The sequence below is a fragment of the Triturus cristatus genome, chromosome 8 (genome assembly GCF_964204655.1).
Source record: "Triturus cristatus chromosome 8, aTriCri1.1, whole genome shotgun sequence".
Classification (NCBI taxonomy): domain Eukaryota; kingdom Metazoa; phylum Chordata; class Amphibia; order Caudata; family Salamandridae; genus Triturus; species Triturus cristatus.
Genome location: NC_140591.1, coordinates 344,713,747 through 344,738,060, shown reverse-complemented (window position 1 = coordinate 344,738,060; position 24,314 = coordinate 344,713,747). Strand labels below are relative to the sequence as shown.

Below are 24,314 nucleotides of genomic sequence, written 5' to 3'. Positions count from 1 at the left end.
CTCCCCAATTCACAAGAAAGGCAGCAAGAATGAAGCAAAAACTACAAGCTCGTTGCCTTATTAGTTAATGACGCCAAATACTATGCTGGACTTCTACTGGAAGAACTAACAGATTGGGCAACCAAAATGTCAATAATCTCTATCAACCAAACGGGATTTCGGAAACTTAATGGAGCAACAACAAACATACTCACCTTATCCCTTTTGATAGATGCTGCCAAAAAGGTTAATCAACCACTCTTTTTTTGCTTCATAGATTATTCATCTGCCTTTGACAACATCGACAGGAAGAGACTATGAGACAAACTATCCAAAAGAAAAATCCCACCGAGCCTATCGACTGAGCTGATTCCACTCCATACCGATACGTGGGTACAAATAAAGCTTGGAGACAGCAATCGCCTATCCAGGAAGATACCAGGGAGCTGAAACAAGGCTGTGTTTTGGCCCCACCTTTATTCAATCTTTTTATGTCAGACCTCTCATTGGAGTTATGCCCCAAATTTGGGAGGTCTCAGCCTTTCAAACTTACTCTATGCCGACGACCTCTTACTAGTCAGTCACACTCCGGTTGTCTTGCAGCACCTAATAGAGGTCACAATCAACTTCTCTGCCAAGAACGGATCACGCATAAATCTAGATAAATCAAAAGTGATGGGGCTAAACCAGAAAAAGAATGCACACAGACACTGCTGACAACTCGGAGGATTTCCACTTGATATTGTGGAAGAGTACAAGTACCTGGGCATAAAAGTAGCCATAGCAAGAAGAGGGAATGCAACGGCGGTTGCGTTAAAAATCATAAAACACAAAGGGCCTCATTTATGAAAAGTGACGCATCGCTGCATGAAAACAGCGATGCATCACTTTTCATTGCGCCCTCCTTGCAGCATGCTGGATGCGTCATATTTACAGTATGACGCATCATGTCACAAGGAGTTACATATATGTCAGTTTTCCTGACATATCTGTAGGTGTAAAAATGACGCATTGCTGGAGTGTGTCACAAAAGTGACACAAATCCATCAATGGGTCATCTCACATGGGCAAGTCCCATTTCAAATGTGCCTGCGTCAGTCTTACGCCTGCTGTGAGGCAGGCATAAGATATTGACGCATTTGTGTCCTAGAAGTGACGCAGTGAAATCTCATTGATTTCACTAAGTCACTTCTGCGAGGCTTACTTGCGTCAGAACGCCCACCATGCATACATTATACCTGGTGCAGGTATAATGTGGCGCAGGGGTTTACAAAGTGACGCATCTACCTAGATGCATCACTTTGTAAATATGACGCAACATGGCACATTTTTTATGCTGCTGGTGCGTCACAAAAAGTGATGCATCAGTGGCGCAAAATTGACACAAGGGCTCATAAATAAGCCCCATAATTACTGGCCCAAGTCTCACTCCTTTGCTACCGGTAATCCAAGCAAAGCTCCTCCCCACTATCACCTATGGGAGCGAGTGCCTGTGAGGAAGAGATGCAGACACTTTGGACAGCATGGTGGCTAGGGCAATGAGAATAATATTCAATCTCCCCAAATATACCTCGCCGGCACAAATAAGACTAGAATTCGGCTTATGAAATCAACAAATAGCACGTAAGGGTGCCTTCCTCAAATGCTGGCACAAAATAAAAGGAGCTGATTCTGGGTCTCTGAACGTGCACCTCTGGAACAAGCTTAAGTCAAAAAAGGCAATGCGGCGATGACCTACTTGCAATACTCAACAGATTGTCTGGCCCTACGAGATCTTCTGAAAAGTACTGGGTCCCACAAAAGCTTCAAAGGATTGGTCAATAAAATGGTAAAAATTATGTCCCTTGTGGAGGACAAAGTCGCATTAAAGAAAAGGGCACACGGCTGGTTTGTCTTATAGAGCTACTCCAGAGGTCCCTCCAACCCTACCTAGCTGCAGGCTTCACGAGAACAATAAAGGAAAAATATCTTCATTTGCAGCTAGGCATCCTTCCATCAATGCTTCATTTGCCCCCATGGAAGCAGCCACAGACAACAACCCACTCTCGATTATGCGGAGAATCAAAAGAGGATGTGCTACACTTACTGTGCATTTGCGGGAGACTAAACAAGGAATGAAGACTCATATTAAGACCTGCCTTGAAGAAAAGGGGATAATAACATGCAGTTAGGCAGTGAAAGCATGCTACGAAGAAGGGGATATCCAGCTAGCCTGCCGTCTGGTTCAATTTATGGGTACAGTAGGTAAAATGTTAAGCTCACCAATTGGGCACTACAGCTTGTTGATATTGAACTCTGCCCAGGGCCGGACTGGGAACCAAAACCGGCCCTGGCAAAGTGCTCGGCTGACCCCCCCGGGGGTTGGGGGTGCCGCCGAGCTCTTTACCAGGGCCGGTTTTCGGCCGATTTTGTTACAGGGCCGATTTTGCAGCTATGCTGCCAAAACGGCCTTGTAACAAAAACGGCCCCCAGGGGCCCAAAACCGGCCCCCACCCGTGCGGCCCACCGGGGGATTGCCCGGTGCCCGCTACAGCCAGTCCGGCCCTGACTCTGCCCGCCCAAGCTGCTGGGAGCCCCACTCAAGATCCTGCGGCCCCAGAACTCGCTACACAGGAGGAAAAACTTGGAAATGGCGGGTTACACACATTGCCAACAACCCTACCTCTCAATAGTACGGCAGTTTTAGGCTCCTTAATTTTAACAAATCCCTTTAAAAATGTCAGAACGTCGCCCCGGCCAAAAATGAACTGCTAACGCTGGTACACAACTAAGAGTTTCAATTCCGACAATCTGTCTACTATTGCTTTATTTATGCAATGGTTTCATCTAAATGTAAATCCTGGTTTTATAATATGGAGATATTTGACATTGATGTTTTATTGTTGCAATGGTTTTAAGTATTATGCAGTTAAAGATTGTACTTACTTACATGGTATGGCAGAATAACCTGAAGTGGAAGAAAGCATGCTCTTAATTTCTGACGTTTCTCCTTTTTTTTTTTTAAACAAATATTTACTCAAGTAGTGTGTGCAAAATTACTTTATTGATAACAAAGACAGTAATTTCAATCAAAAAAAGGTAAAATAAATTAAAAGTGCACCACAGACAATTCAAGCACCTGTCATCATATATCTGGACTATCTAAAAATATTATTCAGGAGCACAGTATAATACGTTGCGGTCGTTTCGCTTTTCTAATTAAATAGACATCAGCTGTTTCAGGTCTTGGTAAGCATCTGAAAGAAGGCAGCAGCAGTAGTAACCATGTCAGTTTATTATTGCTGCCGGCCTCTTTCGAGAGCTTTTTATGTGGCCTGCTCATTTGTGTTGTAAAGCGAGCTAGAAGAAAGGGGACTTTTGAACCCATGAACACCTTTGAGTTTTATTTAGTAATGTAATAGAAAATGCAATGTAATGGTCCACTTCTTATAGATTTATGGCTGTGTGCGACTACCAACTGAGTATTAAATCCAGCCAGCTGTTGAAGGCAACAACAAATAATATTTTTGAAGAGATTTTACACATAAATAAATTCAGTGGAGATTATTGGTATATTTGTTGGACGTCTGATAATGGGATTAGGTTTTACTATGTAGTAGGTCGAGGAGAACTAACTAGGGCCAAAGAGAGGGCTTCTAAAATGAGAACATTGGTTTCTATTCTCCTAGCTATTTGCTCATTTAAGTGAGACTTAAATAAACAAATAGCCTGAGTCCAAAACTACTTTCCTAATTCAGAGAATTTGGGGTATATTTAAAACGTCACTTCAGCGACGTTCTGGTGGCGCTATGGCCTTCTCCATATTTTCAAAGCAGCGCTACGCCACTTTTTTTGGCTTAACGCAGCCTTGTAAATACGACCCGTTCTTTACATGCAACACTTAGGAGCTTATTCCAAGCCCCTTGCGCTGCCAGAGCGTTACTTTTAACATGGGAAAAAGTGACATACCAGCAGCGCAAGGGGCTCGTAAATAAGCCCCTTAGTGTGAAAGGGGCGTGCAATGGGTGTTGCAGTGGGCATGCCACCGCAACACCCATTGCTTTTTTACGCTGCCCCAGATTTACAAGGATCTGTAAATCTGAGGCAGCGCCAAAAACTAACTCCATGCAAGAGCAGGCGTTAGAATGGTGAAACACAGAGAAATACTTTTATTTCTCCTCGTTTCTGCTTTTTCTATGTGTGTTGCATTCTGCAGCACACATAGAAAGAGCAAAACGTCATTATTGATTATTTGTGTGCAGGAAAGGACACCTTCCTGCACATTAACAATCAAGAAATAATGACGATTTGCTACTTCTTTGTGTGCTGCATTAGCAATTGTAGTTTTGGGAATGGATTGCAAGTTATCATGCAAGAGCAAGTGTTAGAATGGCAAAACGAGGAGAAATACTTTTATTTCTCCTTGTTTTTGCTTTTTCTAATGTGCTGCACTCTGCATCACACAGAGAAAGAACAAAACAGAATTATTGATTGTTTATGTGAAGGAAGGGACACCTTCCTGCACATAAACAATCATTCCCTGCAACGCAAGCACCCTGTTGGCACAAAGCAGCTATTTTTAGCGCCAGCGCTAGGGAAAACACAGGAGTGCACCGTATTGTTGTAAATACGCCGTATCCATGAATTTTGGAAATGTCAGAGCGTGGCATTGCACAATTTGGTGCAGATCCATGCTTCGACATTTCCTTGTACCTATGCCCCTTGGTTTAGCACTTTTAAATAGATTTACTGTGAGTAACTCACTCAGCAGAGATAGGGCATGGCTATTACAGGGATGAAATGCCCTGTGAATTTGTGAATTCCAACAAATGAGTGCATTTGGGCGTAGTCACAAGCGCCTCTCCAGCCAAATCCTACCCTTAAAGAGGTTGAAGATTTAGTCTAGCTAATAGGAAGAGCAAATCCTTTTGCATGTGGAAAGGGGAATGGAACACCTTTTATGATGGTGGGAGTGTGGAGAAAGGACTAAGTACATGGGGAAAAGTATTTACCGATGGGGGAATAAAAAGGTAGCAAGGGCATTTGCACGTGTGCTGGTGATTTCAGTGAAAATATATGTGTGTTTTTTCATATGCGGAGCTGTAATCTAAAATGAACATCCATGATTGCTGTTGCATATTTCAGACATTAACTGGAAAAGGTTTGCATTCTAGGGTATCTAGAAATTCGGAAACCTGGACCCATAAGAGTTCAGATATCTGCAGAGGCAGATCTCCCACATATCTGGTGAATAGAGTTAATTGTCTACCAGGAGTTAGGAAGATTCTTGGACAATTTCACAAGTTACAGGATCAGTGAACAAGTGACATACATGACCTCCTAAGCCGCTGACAAGAACACTGCTTTTTCCACAGGGACACAATGGTTGCACATCACAGAAGAGCTAGAACAGCTTTCTGATTATCTTGATCAATTTTTCACAGTTTTCTTTAGAAATTATTAATGCATGTTATTCTTCATGTAAGATGGCTTTGAAGAAATCCGTGCCGGCAGCAGACAAATCCGGCTTCTCACAGATGAATGGAGAATTTTCAATATCAAAATATTGCAGCTTGTGAAATTCATTTGGCCCTCCATGGTTTAGTGGTTTGTTTGAGCTCTTGTAATGTTCATGCCGTAACCTACACAAAGTAAACACAAACAAGTACTGTTTATTGACATTTTAGGCTTAGTCCAGCTTGTAGTATGGTGGATTCTGTTGTTTGTTGGATGATGGAAGGAAGGTTGGTGGGTATTGGTGTCATCCAAGGGTTCATTTAATTGACCCTGCCATTAGTGTTCACCACCTCCACCCAGCCACCATAGTCAGCATCATGGCCGTCCAGATGGACTTCATAGGTGGGAATCGGCATTCCAGCCTCTCCTACTTATGACTTGATTCCGCTCTGATATTCCAATGGTACATGGCTGTCAGGCACAGCATGTCCTAATATTTATTAGAATTGTGTATGCTTCCTCATTTTGTAGGTCTGAGCTTGGGACAACATAAGCTGTCTTGCCAGCCTCATGTATTAAATAAATCATAAAGAACAAAAATATACATACATATAGAGGCTGTGGATCAGTTTTCTTCATTACTGGCAATTCAACTAACATTCACATTTTGCTTCTGCCCACCAAAGCATGCAGCATGGTCCAATGAGTCAATCCTCTACAGCGATTGACTTTCCTGCATTGTGAGTGGGGCATTGTGCCTGATCTCATGTGCACATCTACCTAAAAAGAAGTGCACTTCAGTACTAGTGGTAGTTGGCCAACACTTTACTTTGCCAATGCTTATTCTTCCCATTATTATTATTATTATTATTATTTTTTTAAATTAAAAAAATCCGAATTTTAAGTTTAAACTAGGTCTTTACGTTACAGTAAATCAAAGTCAATCATACACTTTCTTTGCACCAGTAAGAATGATACAGTTGCCTTGGCGTCTGGTTCAATGAAGGGGCCAAACCAGGGGTCCATCTTAACCATCTCAGAACCCAGAGAGCCGGGCTTATCTGCAGCTTGAAACGTTTAAACCACCAGCTAGACAGCCCAACAGCTAACCCAATACTAAACATCCTGCGAGCAAACCTAGTACCCGCTCTGAATTATGGCCCCTTAGCCTTCCCCGGAAAGCTTGACTCGTGCCTTACGGACTTCCAAACAACGGCCTACAAAATGCTTCACCTATCCTCAGCATGCAAGGAGGGCAAGGATGAAGCTGATGCTTGGACTGGCAAGCCCGGACCTTATCTGCCTGGGCGAACTAACGAAATACTATACCTGGACTCTGCATGCCCCAACTCTGTCTCTTAAAGCCCAACTTAAAACAATTTTTGAAGAAGACGACTCCCCATGACACGCACAACTACTATTAGCTACCAGTGTACTGACGATCAAGACTACAAACTTGACCAACCCGAATATCACTCTGTCAACATGCAAAAAAGCAGCGAATGCACAGACCATACAAGACTCATTCGAACAGTACATTGAAAGGCTCCAACACAGGCCATCCTTTATAGCTCTAGACACCTCCTACATCCAGGGAAAGCTCAGCCATGCTTCAAGCATTCACTGTCTGTTCAGGTTTGAAAGAAAATCACCTATATGAGCCTCCTAGCACTGTCTATCATTGACTTCAGAGACCTCACGCTGCGATCGCAGTGTGCAGAGGACTCCTCAATTTGGCAACAGAACCCGACATATAAATAAATGTGTGCATTTCCGGACATATACATCAGAATTTATATAAAGGACAATATTGCTACTGGATGCCAGGTCTGTCCGTAATCAGGGACATACAGTTAGAAAATATAAACTAAAGAACAACATCCTGTTCCAGAATACTTACAACTCAGTGTATCCTTATCTCTGACTAATAGGCAAGAAGTGCCTTACAGCCATCAGCAAATCAAAGAGGATCGCTTTAATCATCAAAATTAATAGATATAAGAAACCAACCCTGATCTACTGTGGCCCATTTTCCTGACGAAGGCAGTGCCGAAACGCGCGTCGAACGCAAGAGATTATTACTTGTGTGCCACACTGCCTTTTCCTCACTAAAACTTGAAATTTTTATCATTGCATTCACCTGAAATGTAGAAAAATTACAAATTTCAATGTACACTAGCTTTCTGCTGTATGAATGAAGATGAATGATTGAGTTTGTATGGGACCTTCTTTTTTAATGAAATGAATTTTCTAATATTATCATCAATAAAAATTATGTCTATTTTGTAAACATATCCAGATCTAGTTGGTTCTCCTTTCACTTATGTTGATATGTTTTTAATTGTTGAAATCATTATAATGTTTATAATTTAGTTGCCTTAAGTCTGTACATTAGATTGATTAGTCCCTGCCTTAAGGAACAGCACTCTATTAGCAGGTGGCCTCTCTCTTTACAATATATCATTGACTTTAATCCACAAGGGGCCCTTAGGGACAGGCAATCTCCCTATAGGTTCTGTAACTAACATTAGCCCACCGGGTGACACTCGACCAAGACCAGCGAGACACCCGGCCCAGAGTACACACGCCCTAAATCATAGATCTTTGTAAAGGGAAAAATTATTTTTAACGTAAAATTGTTTACATTTCCAAATCATATTTTTGTACTTTTTATTTGACTATGCTTTTAAGATTTACATATGGAATGATTTTAAGTAATCGAACATGAATAAATTACTTAGAGTAAGAATGATATTCTGTAACGTGAATTAAAACAGAATAGTTTCTGTACTTGTTCAAGTACACTGGCTTGTTAAGAAGCATCTCTGCTGCGCCATTAAAATTATACATGACAGTTGATTTTTTTTTGGTAACCATATGTAGGCTGCATGTTTCCTTTATTCTTCTTTTTAAAATTGTGGTACATTCTTAAATAAACATACAACTGCACTAGCTTGCCAAGGTCTAACATATTGGTTTTGCCAATGTTTTTTTAACCTGCTGCAATAGCTTTGAAATCGAATGCTAGACCTGATGCAATGACTTCCCACTTGAAGGCAGGCCCTCCAATTATAAGCAGATCATGACCCTCTCTGCCCCTTAATAGATTAAGCACCCAAAACAACATGTTAAAATATGTCTAAGATGCCCTATTCATGGCATTGACAGACATGTACCTGTACTCCTACCTGTATCTTCAAGCTTGCAATGTACTGCAAAATCATGTGGTCAAGAAATATGTGCTCACAAATGGCATTGCATACATTTTGTGAGCTACTGCATGCATAAACCATAATATCCTTTTTTTTCACCTCTCCCCGTTTTGAAACCTCAAAGACACCAGTGAATATCATAAAAACCTTCAGATCAATAAACCAAGTAGCCTGTGTACCATTCTCTAACCTAAGGTATTTTTCTGAACGTATGTTCATAACACTTTGCAAGCACAATAAAAGGGTATACATTTTCCATAGGGGTAAAAGCCTATCATATCGAATGTTATATTACTACATGCTTTGGTTTAGATTTACCTTTTGCCCAAACCTTGTGAGTATTTATTCATCCTGATCTCTTCTTTGATATCAGCATCTGTGATGAGGATCTGTGAGACTTTTGGCTTATAGCTGATTTCAGCCTAGAAAGAAGGATGACAGTAAATACCTATAAATGCACCCCATGTACATTACATTAGTCATATTATTTTTCATTCATTCACTTTGTTTTAAGTAGTGCTACAGCCAGCTTATGATGTTGCAGAGTTTCACACTATTTCATTTTGTGCATGGAAAACTAACAAGTAAACATGTGAGTAAGCAACAATGAAATTGAATACAAGTGTTTTATTGGTTTCCAGGAGGCCAACCATGATCCCTTTATGGGTGCTGGGAGCATACACTCAAAATGAGCTGCAGTCTTGAAAGAACAACAGTTTGTCTCAGAGTAAATAAAGATGTACATATAGGTTGATACCATGTGTATGAGGTATTGCGAGGGGGAGAGTGCTATGCACAGGTAGGTAGCATATATGTATGGTTGTTTTGCTGAAGAGGAATGGGGGCACATTATCCTATTAGAGGTGGATAAATGTAACTGTGATAATATCACTTAAAAAAATATATACACAAGTGCAAGCTAGTTGGCCTGACAAGTAAAAGGTACATGTAAGAACAAAATACCTTTTACCTTCACAAACCCTGCGATTCGCAAAAATCACAGGGAGGGTTTGCGACCGCAAAGGGGCTTTTCTTCATGACTAAAAGTCCTTATGAGAGTCATAAAATTGTTTCTGACACTAAAAAGGGTTTTTGAACCTGTATCCAAATTTCAAATAGGATGGGACGAGAAAACAGCATCCCTCTTCTTTCTATGAGACGGAGAGAAATGTATAAATTGTTTCTGACCGCAATTGTGGTCACAAACTATTGATCAGAAAGCGACCCGTTGAAACGGGTGGTATCTGATTAGCAAAGGGGAATGGGACCTATTTGAGCCCCCTTTTTGGGACTCTTGAAAAAACCTTTAGGGATTGTTAGTTGGCAGTGGTCTAGTGGACCACTAGCACCAACTGTCTGTGAAACTTCTTAAAAAACGCAACACTTTTTTCTTTAAATACAGTTAGGTTTCTTCAAAGGAAACCGGTCTGCATTTAAAAAAATAAAAAATAAAAATTCTTGATTTAAACACAATCGCATACATGATAATCTGCTGTTCATATCAGGCCATGACTATGATTGTGGTTAATCCTAGAGCAACCTCCTCCGCCTCAGTATTTTATGAACCGATCTATTTGTATATAGGTAGATTTGCAAAATCAGAACTGATTCACAAAATATTGGTGCATAATTTGCGACTGCTTTTTGTGAATCAATTCTCAGCATATGAGGCCCAATATTTCCAGTCAGTTTCTATGTTATAACTATTGGCCTGAGCAGGAGACCAGTAAGTCCACAAGAGTACTGCTGGCAACATGTTCCACTAGAGAAACCATCAAAGTGCATTGTGCAGTGTTAGAACTGGGGGTCACAGTTGGCAGAGGTAGGTACCTTTGACCAAATAGGGACCCTTGCTTCTGAGTCAGGGAAAGGGGATTACACTACTGGATAACCCCTGCTCACCCCCTTGGTAGTTTGGCACGAGCAGACAGGCTTATCTCAGAGGCACTGTGTTAAGCATTTGTGAACACATACAGTAATAAAGAGGAAAACACTACAGATGGACACCACACAGGTTTTATAAAAATAAGTATTCTTTATATAGACTTAACACAAGACCACAAAAGACAAAAATCCACAATACTGTACTCAAAATTGACTTAAAGATGGTAGAATTAACTTAGTTCAAGTTGCTGATAAATGCGACACAGTTCTCACAAAAGTACCTGGATGTGTAACGCAAAACAAACAAAAGACTCGCAGCGTTGGAGATACGTTGGTTCCTTGCTTCGGGAAGACGATGTGTCGCGCCTCAATACTTGCTCAGAGTAGGGGATGCATCTTGATCCTTACCGGAGAGGAGGTGATGCGTAGATTCTCGTACTGCGGCCCGGTTGCGATGGGGCAAGACGGCACCTCGATGCGATGCGACAATCCGGTGCGATTCGATAAGATGGCGCCCTTGATGCAACGATGTGAAGACGATGCGTGCACGCCCTGGCAGCCTTGCGGCAACTCTGTAATTTGGAGCCGCGACAGGCCCTGCGACACGCTTCTCCGGTGATGCGACGGCGACCCTCACGGTGGCATCACGCTTCTCCGGGGATGTGACATCAGACATCTGCGATGAAGTCACGCTTCTGAGGAGATGCGGCGGCACGCTTCTCCGCGATGCGACGACTACAGCTGCGGCGGCGACACGCTTCTTCTCATTGCGGTGCGCTTCCAGCTCCCAGCGGCACGCAGGCTTCTGCAGATAGAATTCCCAGCAAGGAAATTCAGAGGGGAGCTGGTGGTGAAGTCTTTTGTCCCTGAGACTTCAGCAAGAGGCAAGCACAAGTTCAAGCCCATGGAGTAATATTCTGCAAGATGACGAAAGTCCTTTGAAAGTTCCTTCTACTCTCCTTGGCACTGAAGACACAACTGTAGGCCAACCCAGCAACACAGCACACTGGCAGGGGGGCAGTACAACTCCTACAGATTCCTTTGGTTCTTCTCCTTGGCAGAGGTTCGTCTTGTTGTTCCAGAAGTGATCTAAAGTCTTGGGGTCTGGGTCCCCATATTTATACTACTAAATCCTTTGTCCTCTGAAGGCAGATGGGCCTTTGCCTAGTCCAAATCAGCTCTGGTCAGTCCTGGAGCACTTTGTTGACACGACTCCTTTCCTTTCACAGTGCAGGCCAGGGACATCAGACGCACCACAGGAGGTGGAGCCAGCATTGTGGAGGGAAGGCAAAGCCCTATTCAGGTCCCAGGTGCAGCTCCTCCCACCCATATACATGCCGATCTCTCTTTTCAGCCCTGTGCTGACTCACCGTCTCTCCTGGAATCCCCCAGCCCCTGTCACTCACAGAACCAGACACACAATACACAGCCTAGCAGAGGCAGGCTTGGACAGTTAAGCAAGAAAATACATGCTTTCTAAAAGTGGTATTTTCAAACACAGAATGTTAAAACCAACTTCACTAAAAGATGTATTTTATCATTCTGAGTTCAGGCATACTAAACTCGAATTTCTACCTAGTTCCCTGAGTCAGTTAGGATTATAAGATGTAATAATCAAACTGCCCATTCTGGCCTATGGGGAACAGGTAGCCTTGCAATCGTGAAAAACGAAAATGGCTGTAATTTACTATTAGGACATGCCACACACCAGGTTATGTCCTACCTTATACTTACAATGCACCCTGCCCTTGGGCCTACCATAGGGGTGTCTGATATGAAGAAAAGGGAAGGTTTAGGGATTGGCAAGTGGGTGCACTTGGTCAGTCAACATGGCAGTCAGAGACTGCACACAGGATCTGCAGTGACAGGCCTGAGACACACTTTACAAGTTGCTTCTGTAGGTGGCACAACCAGTGCTGCAAGCCCACCAGCAGTATTTGATTTACAAGCCCTGGGCACCCATGGTGCACTCTACTAAGGTCTGACAGGTAAATCAAATACCCCAATCATGGAGTCACTAATCAATACATCAATTTAACATAGGGAGCATTTGCACTGTGGCACTGAATAGCAGTGGCACAGTGCCCAAAGCATCTAAACCAGCAAAACATATAAAAAACATAGGAGGCAATCAGAAAAAATGGAAGTGAGACTCACGCAAATGGTACCAGGTCTAAAATGCAGGTAGGGGGCGTGGCCAAGATGGCGGTGTAGGAGGACGCTGCCTCAGCGAGCTCCCCCGACCCGGTCCCCGGAACACCCTCGCCGCTACTGGTCTCCCCCCGTCGTTGATGACCAGCGACGGAGGAAGTGGTGGAGAGCCAGCGGACCCCGCGAGGGGGGAAAGACAGCGCGCCAGCAGGCATTTTCAGCGGCTGTGGACGACGGGGCGCGACCCTCGGAGGCAGCGACCCGACCGGAAGTGCCGTGGGGTCCGGCAGGAGCGCCTACTCGAGTCTGCGGCGCGGAGCAGAGGCCACCGGCGCGGCCGGAAGAGGAGCTGCGGGCTGTGGCGCTGAGCGGGAGGGACGGAGAGGGAGAGGCGCAGGAGCCCTGTTGTGGAGGACGGCCGCTTCCCGGCCGGAGGCGGGATCGGAGCGGCGTCGACGACTTTGAGGGCCCTGCCTGGACCGGCCAGAAGCGCGAGACCAACCCGCCGGGGCAGCCAAATTAGAGGTGAGGTGTGCCTGGCGGTGCCTCTCAGGCCCAGTGGGGCCCCAGATGACAGCGGCGGACAGTGGAGGCTGCGGGAATCTGATTGCCCCCATGTAAGGACAGGACCTGGGCCCACCCGGGGAGCTGCTTGCGTGGCAGTGTGCGGAGGACTGTGGCTGCGATCGGGTGCTGGATGGCACGTTCAGCCGGCCTAGCGCTGCAGTAGAGCTGGCAGGAGCTGCCGTCCGAGGAACACGAAGAGGTGGTGAGCGGGGGCGGCCTGCGCCGCAGGTGCGAGTGGACAGCCTGGCCAGCTAGGGCGGTCTCACGCTGGGAGGCTAGGCGGTGCGGTGGGCTCTGCTGTCGCTGGTGTGGACTGTGCGCTTTCTTTCGGCGCCCAGGATGGCCGGCAGCAAAGGGAACAGAAAGGGGGACCGCACCCTACCGGAACTGTTGAGCAGGAGCACTGCACGGCCGGATCGTGGACGGCTCTCCCCGGGTGAGGCTGGCAGCTCGCAGGGGGCGAGCGGAGGGGAGCCGCCAGTGACTAGGTCATTCCTGGAGTCGCTTTTCAGCTCCTTGCGGGAGGACTTCCAGACCCTCAAGCAGGAAGTGGCGGGGGAGGTGCGAGAGGTCCGGAGAGAGGTTGATGGCCTGGGTGAAAGAGTCTCGTCGGTGGAGGAAGCGGGACATGCCCGGGATGGGGAACTCACACAGCTCCAGCAGGAAGTGATCAGGCTCCGGGACCAGCAGATTGACCTGCAGGCGCATGTGGAGGACCTCGAGAACCGTTCCCGGAGGAACAACGTCAGGGTCCGGGGCGTGCCGCTCGGAGAAGAGGGAGAGGACGCGGCCACCTACCTGCAGGATTTGTTTCGGGAGGTCCTGGGAGAGCCGACAGCCTTTTCCATCAGGATTGATAGGGCTCATAGAGTGGGCCCGCGGCGCGGGGCATCGGCGCCCCCCCCGACCTTCTGGCCTACCTACCAGACTACCCCCTGAAGGAGAGGATCCTGCGGGTGGCTCGCACTAAGCCCTCTTTGGAGTTCAGAGGCCACAGGGTGGCCCTCTTCCAGGATCTTTCTGTGGTCACCCTGCAGAAGCGCAAGTCCTTCAAAATTGTGACTGACTTCCTGAGGGAACATGGTGTTCAATACTCGTGGGGCCACCCTTTTCGCATTATCTTCCGCTGGAACGGAATACTGCATCAGCTGCGCTCCCTTCAAGAAACCTGCACTGTCCTGGGCATCACGGCAACTGATGACGATGCCCCCACTCCGCGTCGACGCCGGATTACCCGGGATGGCTGGCGGTCGGTCCCCGGTCGCAGATCTTCAACCACTTCGGTGAGACCGGACTCGCCCACTATCCGGGCTGAAATGGACAATGCGGTGCGTGAGGTCGCTCGAGACACGGTGGCGGAAGAGGTTGCTCTGACTGCCTAGGACTTCTCCGGGGGGAGACCGACATTGCTTCTTTTGCAGGTTTGGGGGCCTGGGGGGGTGGGGGGGTGAGCGGGGGTGGTGTTGTGGCTGGACGTCCACTTTCGAGACTTTTCCATAGACTTGCCGTTGGGCTGGCCTTGGACAATGGTTTCCTTGCCTTCCTTTTCGGGGGGACGGGGACAGGGTTTTGAGTTTGACAAGGGTGGGTTAGGGGTGTTGGGGTATTGGGGGGGGGGTTGTGGGAGTTGGGGGTGGGGGTAGGGGTTGTCCAGTGCGCTGTGCAGGGATTTGCTGTTTTGTTTGCGCTTCCCCACATTGTCTTGCTTGGTGCTTCAGGGGAGATGCATGGAGAGGTGGAGTGTGGGGTCGACGGGAGGGTGGGGGGAGATCTGGTCACATTGAGGTTGGTGATTGGTACTAGGATGCGCGACGCAGGGGAGAGAGGCGCTACCTCCTGCTTTTGGGAGCCTAGCTTGCGATTTGAGGGGGGGGGGGGGTTTGGCCCTTCCGCTGTGGTCACCATGCAGGACACTTGCGCCTTGCTACGTAGTTCATACTATGTCTCCACATACTTTTAAGATTGTGACTCTGAATGTTAGGGGTCTGAACAACCCAGTTAAGCGGCGGGCGGTGTTCTCCTTGTTAGAAAACACCCGGGCGGACATCTGCCTTCTACAGGAAACCCATCTTTTGCCACAGGATACACATAGGCTGCGCTCTTGTAAATTTCCGACGCAGTTCTTTTCTTCCGGTACTGCTAAGACGGCCGGGGTAGCGATATTAGTGGCTCGACACTTTGGAGGGGAACACATCCACAAATTTGCAGAAATAAAAGAAAGGATGTTAGCACACAGGTTTCGGGTGGGGGCATCACATTCACGATAGGTTCCCTTTATAGCCCCAATGATAAACAGGAACGGTTCTTGCAGTCCGCGGTGGAGGAAATTTCGGCCTCGCCGGATAGGCATGTTATCCTCGGGGGAGATCTTAATATGGTCTTTGACTCGGTGATCGACAGATCAGTGCAGCGCTCCCCGCAAGTCGGGGAATTCTCCGCGGGTTGTTCGGCTAGGCCTGGGGAGATGGACCTTCGGGATCTCTGGCGCCAGAAACACCCCGTTGCCAGGGATTACTCCTACTATTCCCACGCGCACAAGACCTATGCGAGGCTTGATCATTTATTGGTCACCTCCCCGATGCAGGCCCTGGTGTCCACGGTGGACATGGGGGTTATTTCCTTGTCGGATCATTTCCCTGTAGAGGCCTCTTTTTGCTTGCCACCGTCTGCCGCCCCGGCGAGGGTCTGGCGCCTCCGGGATACCCTACTGCACAGGAAAACGGTGACGGATCGTATTGAGCGGGTGCTTCGGGAATTTTTGGCACATAATGATAACGCGGACACCACTAGAGCCACCCAATGGGCAGCGCTGAAGGCGGTGCTCCGGGGGGAGTTCTTGTCCATCTCCGCGGCAGAAAATAGGGAGCGCAAGATTAAGAGGGATGAGCTTACTGATAGAGTCCGGGAGCTGGAGTTGATCCATCGTAGAACTGGGGCCCCGAGGATTTGGCGGCAGCTTAAGGAGGCGAGGAAACTTCCTGCCGCCCTGGATGTGGACCGAGCGGAGTATGCGGCCCTCCGATTGCGCCATGCGTTCTATACTGGGGGGGACCGTTGTGGCAAACTTTTGGCCAACAGACTCCGGGCCGCCCGGCAGACCCAGTTGGTGAGGGAGCTCTCTGATCCCGCGGGCGGGTGGTAGCGGATGATGCTTGCATCGCGGCCGCGTTCCACGGGTTCTACGGAACCCTTTACGCGGGTGACCCGCCGGATGTCCCGGCTATGACCTCCTATCTGGAGTCAGTTACTCTGCCTTCCCTAGACCCTGGGCAGGCTGACCACCTGAACAGGGCCATTAGCATAGAGGAAGTAGTGACAGCCATTGCCAGACCTAAACACGGCAAAGCGCCGGGCCCAGATGGTTACTCTGCCCTCTTCTATAAGACATTCTGCGGGTCGTTAGCACCTATCCTCACACGCCTCTTCAACTCTTTTGCGGAACCTGGAGCCATCACGCCTGACCTCCTGAGGGCATCCGTCACGGTCATCCCCAAACCGGGGAAAGATCCGAAACGCTGTGGCTCTTATCGGCCGATATCTCTCCTGAATGTTGACCTGAAACTCTATACTGGCATTCTGGCACGCCGCCTGGCGTTGCATCTGCCCGGCCTGGTCGACCCGGATCAGGCGGGGTTCGTGCCGGGGCGGCAGACGGTGGATAATACGAAACGAGTGGTCCACCTGTTAGAAAAGGCTTCCCGGGTTCCGGGTGAGAGGATGATGCTCGCGGTTGACGCAGAGAAGGCGTTTGATCGGGTGCATTGGCCCTTTTTGGAACAGGTGCTGGTGAAGGCGGGCATCGGGGAACGGTTTCGTACTATGATCCTTAATTGCTATAGAGGGCCTTCGGCGGTGGTCAGGGTTAACGGACACACGTCGGCAGCTTTCCCCATTGAGAGAGGCACCAGGCAGGGCTGCCCGCTCTCGCCCTTGCTCTTTGCCCTCTACATGGAGCCGTTCGCTCAACGGGTGCGGACGCGGCCGGCGGTGGTGGGGATACGGATGGGAGGCTTTACCCATGCGGTTAGCCTCTATGCGGATGACGTCATCTTTACACTGGATACACCCCGGACATCGCTGCCAGCCTGTATGGAAGAACTGGCGGCGTTCGGCGCGGTTTCGGGCTTTAAAGTAAATATGGAGAAGTCGGTGGCTTTAGACATTTCCCTGGCACCTGATACTAAGGCATATCTGCAGAACAGGTTCCCGTTACTTTGGTCCTCGGAGGCAATACCGTACTTAGGGATTCAGATTGCCCCAACGTTGTCAGCTATGGTGTCGGCCAACTATCTGGCCTTGGGTGCCAAGATCAAGAGTGAGCTCAGCCGCTGGAATCGTGGCGTTCTTGCCTGGTTGGGCAGGATAGCTGCCGTCAAGATGACGATTTTGCCGCAGGTACTCTACTTGTTCAGGGCTCTGCCGCTGCCGCCGCCTAAAGGGTGGATACAGCAGTTGCAGTCGGACGTGGCCCGGTTCATCTGGCGGGGGAAAAAGCCTAGGTTACGTAGGTCCCTCTCCCTTTTGTCTCCCGACGCTGGAGGTCTAGGTATTCCCGACTTTCGTAAATATTTCCAGGCGACGCAATTGCGGTAACTGGTTCAATGGTGTAAGTGGGAGTCGGATAAGCATTGGCTCTTTCAGGACCAGACTGTGGCGGGGCGGCCTCTGCAGGAGATACCTTTCCTGCACCGGTCCCACCGACCTAGGAACCTCTACGCCTCTTTCACTACTAGAGTGCCACTGCGGGTCTGGGATGCGACCTACCTTAGATACGACCTCACCACATTCCCCTCGCCGCTTTCGCCGATAGTGGATAATCCGGCCTTCACTCCTGGGATGGAGAAGGGAGCCTTTACGCATTGGCGGCAGGCGGGCTGCAGAGCATTATGTCACCTGTATGGCCCCGAGGGCGTCATCCCGTTCACACAATTTCGGCTGGACTTCTCGCTCCCCGAGACGGAGAGGTACCGTTATGTGAAGGTTAGGCATTGGGCCCTTCAGCCACAGGTGAGGGAGAGGGCGGATAGGAGGCTCTTACCGTGTGAGAGATGGCTGTTGTCCCGTACGTCGGACTCGAAACTAATCTCGGACCTGTATAAGTTTCTGCAATCGCCTCCTACACATTTCTATAATCCAGGGAGGGTGAGATGGGAGCGGGAGCTTGGGAGGACACTGAGCCCCAAGGACTGGGATCACATTTCTTTTAGGGCGCGCCACTCAGCATACCATATGGGTCTCACCGATACTTTTACTAAAGTGTCCACTTACTGGTACTATACGCCTGAGCGGATCCACGAGTTTGACCATAGCAAGACAGACACATGCTGGCGAGGGTGCGGACTCCGGGGTACACTCACGCACATTCTCTGGGACTGTCCCCTTCTAATGGGCTACTGGAAAGAAGTGCTGGACGAAATTGATTCTCATTTCGGCATAGAGCTCCCGCACTTCCCAGCCTACACTTTGCTAGGACTCCCGAACGACCTAATGTATCCCCTCAAGTCCAGAAGGGGCAGGCAGATCGCCATTGCACTTGGATCTGCAGTGCAGAACATCCTGATATACTGGCGTACAGACACAGTACCCACGATAACAGGGTAGCTCCACCGGCTGTGGCATGTGCTGGGGATGGAGAAGTTGTCTTTGGTGGTGGCAGGGGATGTGACGCAATTTAATGAACTGTGGCAACCATTCCACTCGTTGCTGGTCACAGAGTTTAGGGAGCTCACTTGTCCGAGGTACCTTCGCCTACTGAGGCTTACGAGCCCGCTAGCGCCAGCTCAGTGAGGGGGACGAGACCCTCCTGCCCAGTTTCCAACAGCTTGGGGAGAGGGGCTGTGTGTTGGCAGCGCACTGGACTGTGGGTGGGTTGGGTGGGGGGGGAGTTAGGGAGACGTTTGGGCACTTGAGGGGTGGGGGGCGTTTGTATTGATATGTTGTGTCATGCCAGACTCTTGCTCCCTTTCAATGGCTGATCTCATGTTGCTGTATAGGAGTTTGGATGTGACGTGCTTGAATAAAAATACTTTAAACATAAAATGCAGGTAGGCAGAAGGTGGGATAAACAAGTGATGCAACCTTGGATAATTTCTGACCAAGTAAGTACCTTTAGTTGGAACATCCATGGTGAGTCTGTGAAGAGCACATCAAATATTTGGTTTAATGTGGGTAATTTCCTCATTTCTGTCCTATGTTCTCTTATGTACCAACATGGACCACTAAAGTGTAACTGCTAGGGTCCGTCAATATGGAGCGATCTGACAAGTGGTTTTCTATATAGTATGTTAAAGGGAAAGGATGATGTTAACTGTCCATTGGAGTTCATAGGCCCCAGTGTGTTATTCAGCACCAATGATTCTAGTAGGGTGCAGTGTGCTTGAGACAAGTGTTCAAAGGAAGTACTAGGCTATAATGTGTAGTTGAATATGAAGCTTACACAGGGTCGCCTGTGGAATAGGGGCATGGGTTAAAAGAAAACCTTGTTGTGCAGCGTTGTACATGATACCCTACATTCTGTGCTGAATATGGGTGTATTTTGGGGGTTTTACACATATAAGTATCCGGCTTGTTCTGTCTAGTACCTCGTATATGGAGTATGTTACCAGATGAACATTGTTAGGTATTAGAAGTTACCATTTCAGATAGGGTTGTAGAAAGTATTTGTATGAAGAGCTTTTGCCTTTAGCTGCTGTATTCAGGGGCGGCTCCTCAGAGTGAGGGCAGGGGGCGGGGCTGAATCCTGCAATTGCCGGATTACAGCTACCACTGCAGAGCGTATGTCAGGTTGGCCGGCTCTAATGCTACAGCCAGCCCGACATGCGCAGTACGCACCCAGCAATCCCCTGGCTGTGAAACAGCCACGGGATTGCTGGCACAGTCTCCCAGCCTCAAAACGAGCGCTGGGTTACCCTGCTCCCACCAATCCTTGAGCTGCTCTCAACATGAGAGCAGCTACAGGATTGGTTGTATTGGTGACCTCTGAGCAGGATGGAAGTCCTTCCCTTTTCTGCTCATGGACGTCGATCGGGATAGAGGTGCGCATCAGGGTAGTAGTATATGGTGAGTTTGGCGCCGTAGCTCCTCACCAAAAGTTTATACTTGTGGCCGCCACTGTATGTCAGGAATTGTACATGTGATCCTACGTTACCCACAAGGCACACTATCCTGGACTGGGTCACTGCAAGCAAATAGGGAGCACTGGGAGCAGACAGGGTCAGTGCTTCAGTGGAAGGCGGATTGACTCTTTTAAGCAGCTAGTCTTTTTTTCACTGAGTCGGAAAACCTGGCCTCAGGGTTAAAGGGGGAAATGGATCCCCCTGAAAGCGTTTGCAGTGAGTGACTACTATTGCATGAAGGAGGATGCTGAGGGGGGCTGTGGAACCCTTGTGCCCTTCTCAAAATGGGCAACCTGTAGTGTGCAGCGACTGTGCACCACCTTTACGTCAAGCACAGTCTGTGCACCTTTCTATAGTTTGTTTGCCTTTGTGCCCCGCTTATACAAAATGGCATGCGGGCAAAGGATTCCCTCATTGGCATGGGACCACACCCCCATGCAAATGAGGGAATGGTCCTTTGAGTTAACACCAGCGCACGTTTAGTGCCAGTACAATCTATATTACAGTAGCGGTGCACAGGGTTCTGCAGGTCCTTCTGTAATACCTGAGTGCCGTAGTGATGCAAAAATGTAAATATTCAGGCTGTAAAATAATTTGTGCTAAGTTTGGAGTATGAATAAGGGATTAACATGTTAGGTGATTGATTTTTAAACAAATTTGGAAAAATATGTGGTATGGTAAATATTAATGTTAGTTAATTTTATATATTTATATTAAATGTAGAACAATAGAAAGGGAGGTACAGCATTAATATTTAATTTGACATTAAGAATTTAATTATAGTGAATTTACAACATTAAAATACAACTATTTTTTGGGAATGCAAATTAAAAAAATCATATCTAAAGTGAAACTATATATTTTTATTATGTATTAAAATGATCGAAAGTGATGTATAGAATTAATTAAAAAGTATGTATTCAATAAATATTACATTCATTATTAAATCTAAAAAACGCAATACAATATTTCGACATAAATTAATAATACTTTTCGTTTATCTTGATATTAGTTCCTATGAGGTTTTACATTAAGTCCATACCTCCATTATTTTGTAAGGGAGGGTGCTGCAGTAACAGTGGGGTAGCATGTTCAGTATTGGTCTTTAACCAGATCTGGGCTGGAGCTCATTTACAACTGTTTTGGGGTCTTTTTGCCTGTAGTAACTATAGAAGTGCAGTTTGAGATAGGAATGGCCTTACTCGTTTGTGGGTGGGTGGGGGCATGTCACTAGCTAAACCCCTTCCTAATCTTCCCTTACACACCTCCTCACTCCTCATTATCCCCTCCCCTTTAGGCATAAGCATTTCTCATTTTCCAGACACTAGCATCTGTCCCTCCCATATTTTCTACTAATACGTATACTTCTATGTGCAGTGATTTCTATAGTCGGAGTGGAAATCTCCTCATAGCAAAGGTAAGACAGAGACGGGCGTAGACCTCTGCATGCAGACACGTGAATAGCATTTTGTAGTTTGTTAGTACTACTATTAATGTACTAGAAAATGTAGTTTGTGAATAGGCTCCATTCGCTTTGTCAATAGTACTGCTATTTTAGTAGAAACACAAGTATCATATAAGAACATTACAAAGTAATTCCAGACTCTCAACTCATTCGCACCCAGGTAACAAAGAAAATTATTTCATTTTAATGAAAAACTGTTGCCTCAACTTTCAGGAATATATTGGCTTACTATCTGGTTGTGATTCAGGCTGTGAGCTATTGTCAGTAATTCAACTTCTAAAGGTAGGAAAGGTCCCAGGTTAGGTGGATGTGCCAATGAATTCCATTGACAAATCCCTAGATTGCAAAGTCCCCTGCTAACCAAATTATACTCAGAAAAGATATTTAAGAACCTAAAACTTATTCTATGGACTTAACTTGGAGAGCACTAATTTGTATGCTTAATAAGGACACTGATGACGTAGTATTACAGTCCCATGTTCCTTATCAAAACTGATTTTAATATTTAAACATACATTTATGAAACTGAATAGAGAACACGTGCCCAAATTGATTCACTACTTAAAAATATGCTTTCTTATAAAATCATCTATAATCTCATAGACCTAAATATAATTTGTGATGTTCCCATGACAACAATTGGCCTGGACTGGCACAAAGTATTATTCTACCTTGTAAACTGGCTTTAAAAAAACTTATGAAGTTTGGTTATCGCCCATTCTTTTCATAAAGCTTATGTCACTTTGTATTAAAATGCACACGTTTGCATGTTTTACTAACGGTATAGTGTACAGGATATTTCTTCTGGAAAGAAGCACATTCTCTATCCTTTTTGATTGAGCACATTCACCGCTTGAAGCAACACTTACTATTGAAACTGTTGTTGACATATTGACATTTCCCACCGTAGCGGTGAGTGTAAGGCTCTCTTGAGTGAAATGCTTGCTTTGCACTCTAACTCTGATGCCTCTCTGTGGCGGGCGTTGGAATTCATTCAAACAAATAGCAAGCACAGCAAGCCTCCAGGCTCCAAATATGAAACTCTGCAACCGACTTAGAACTAATGTGAACAAATTGCAGATCTGGGTATAAAGATAACTAGAAAAGCTTCTACAATTTGGTAACCAATTTAGGGAATTCTATTCCCAAAAAATGGCCATTGCTGTATTTCAATTTATGGGTAAAATAAATATAGTTAAAACGGAGGTATTTCTTGATTTTTGTACATTTCTGAAGTTTGTATGATCACGTAACAAGCAAAGATTTGAAAATGGCTTAAAAAATATTTGGTGATATTTTTGTTGTGTGCTGGTGACAGTTACATTCTCTTGGTGTCTTCTTAAAGTAGGTGTTTTCAAATAAGGGTGTGTGTTTCCCTTACATGTACCATACGACCTTTAAAATCCAGCATTTGAACCTGTGGGAGAATTTTGATTCTCACAGTACACCTGTAACACCTTTATGAATGCTAATGAGTGATAAGGCTATAAGCCTTGTACTAAAAAGATGATCTTTACTATGAGTAATGGGAACTATTTGTATTTCTTGCTGCAAAATGTATGGTGCTAGTTTTTAAAGCTTGGTTGGAATTTCTAAATAGTCAAGATGTGTGGAGTTCTTTGTGATAAAATCATATTATGGGGATATGTAGCCCTTCAGTATTGCACAAGTGTGATCTTCTGAAATAAATGCATTTAAATGGGCTTTTAAAGATTGGGACAGGTTTGGCAGAACAAATAACTGATGTCAGGTGGATCCCTAAAGCATAAACATGTCATCTGTGAGAAAGAGAAGTGTAGATATCAAACTCTTACAAAAGCTTTAACTAGAGTTTAAGGGTGAAATAGACAGTGAATGGGTATTTCTTCACTTATTTGCACTATTAGCTACAAATGTTATATCAGTTTCGAACTTCAGCAAAATGATTGTGATGGCCAAAAATATCAATGAGTGTGACTGTAGGAAGTCCAGTTGTCACCTGTGAAAACCCTCAGTTTGTTCACTTTTGACCTCTGTTTTGTGGGCCTCTGACATGGCGTGGGGGGATGGCCTAATACAGTCGCATCCACTATAAGCTCTGTAGGTTCTACTTTTTAAAAGGAGGTCAGTTTGTGTGAAGCTGCAGTAAGGGGCTCACCACTGGTTGCACACGTGTGGGATGAGCAAGGATGACTGCCTCAGCCTGGCATCGCGCATAGGCAGCACTGTGGTAGGCAGCGGGCACTACATGGCGGCTCCCCCCTTTTGCTCCCTAGCACTGAGATACCAATTGTCCTACAAGTGTGACTAAGTCACAACACTGAGAGATGACGGATGAAGCGACATGTCTGACGGTGGGAGGGGGGTGGGTGGAGTTGGAGGGGAGGAGGTTGGGGTATTTTGTTAACCCGTTAACTGCTGAGATAGATCAGAGCGAGGCCTGGCAGAGATGCTTATGGAATTGGTCCTCCAGGTAGGGATATAGATCATGATTATCCTAGAACTGCTGCCCAGGTAGATGGGCAC

At 46.5% G+C, this 24,314-nt stretch overlaps 1 protein-coding gene across 1 annotated transcript in view; it reads right to left on the bottom strand.

Annotated features, from left to right (window-relative positions):
* Window positions 1–3,043: 3,043 nt before the first annotated feature.
* The window catches only part of LOC146802102 (cilia- and flagella-associated protein 337-like), a 521,178-nt gene continuing 499,907 nt past the window's right edge, over window positions 3,044–24,314 (bottom strand). The window contains exons 29-30 of the mRNA XM_085621663.1: window positions 8,946–9,049; window positions 3,044–5,600 (exon numbers count right to left, since the gene is read on the bottom strand). Of these exons, the coding sequence (XP_085477789.1) occupies window positions 5,429–5,600; window positions 8,946–9,049 (276 nt within the window). The 3' untranslated portion in view covers window positions 3,044–5,428. The remainder of the gene's footprint in view (window positions 5,601–8,945; window positions 9,050–24,314) is intronic.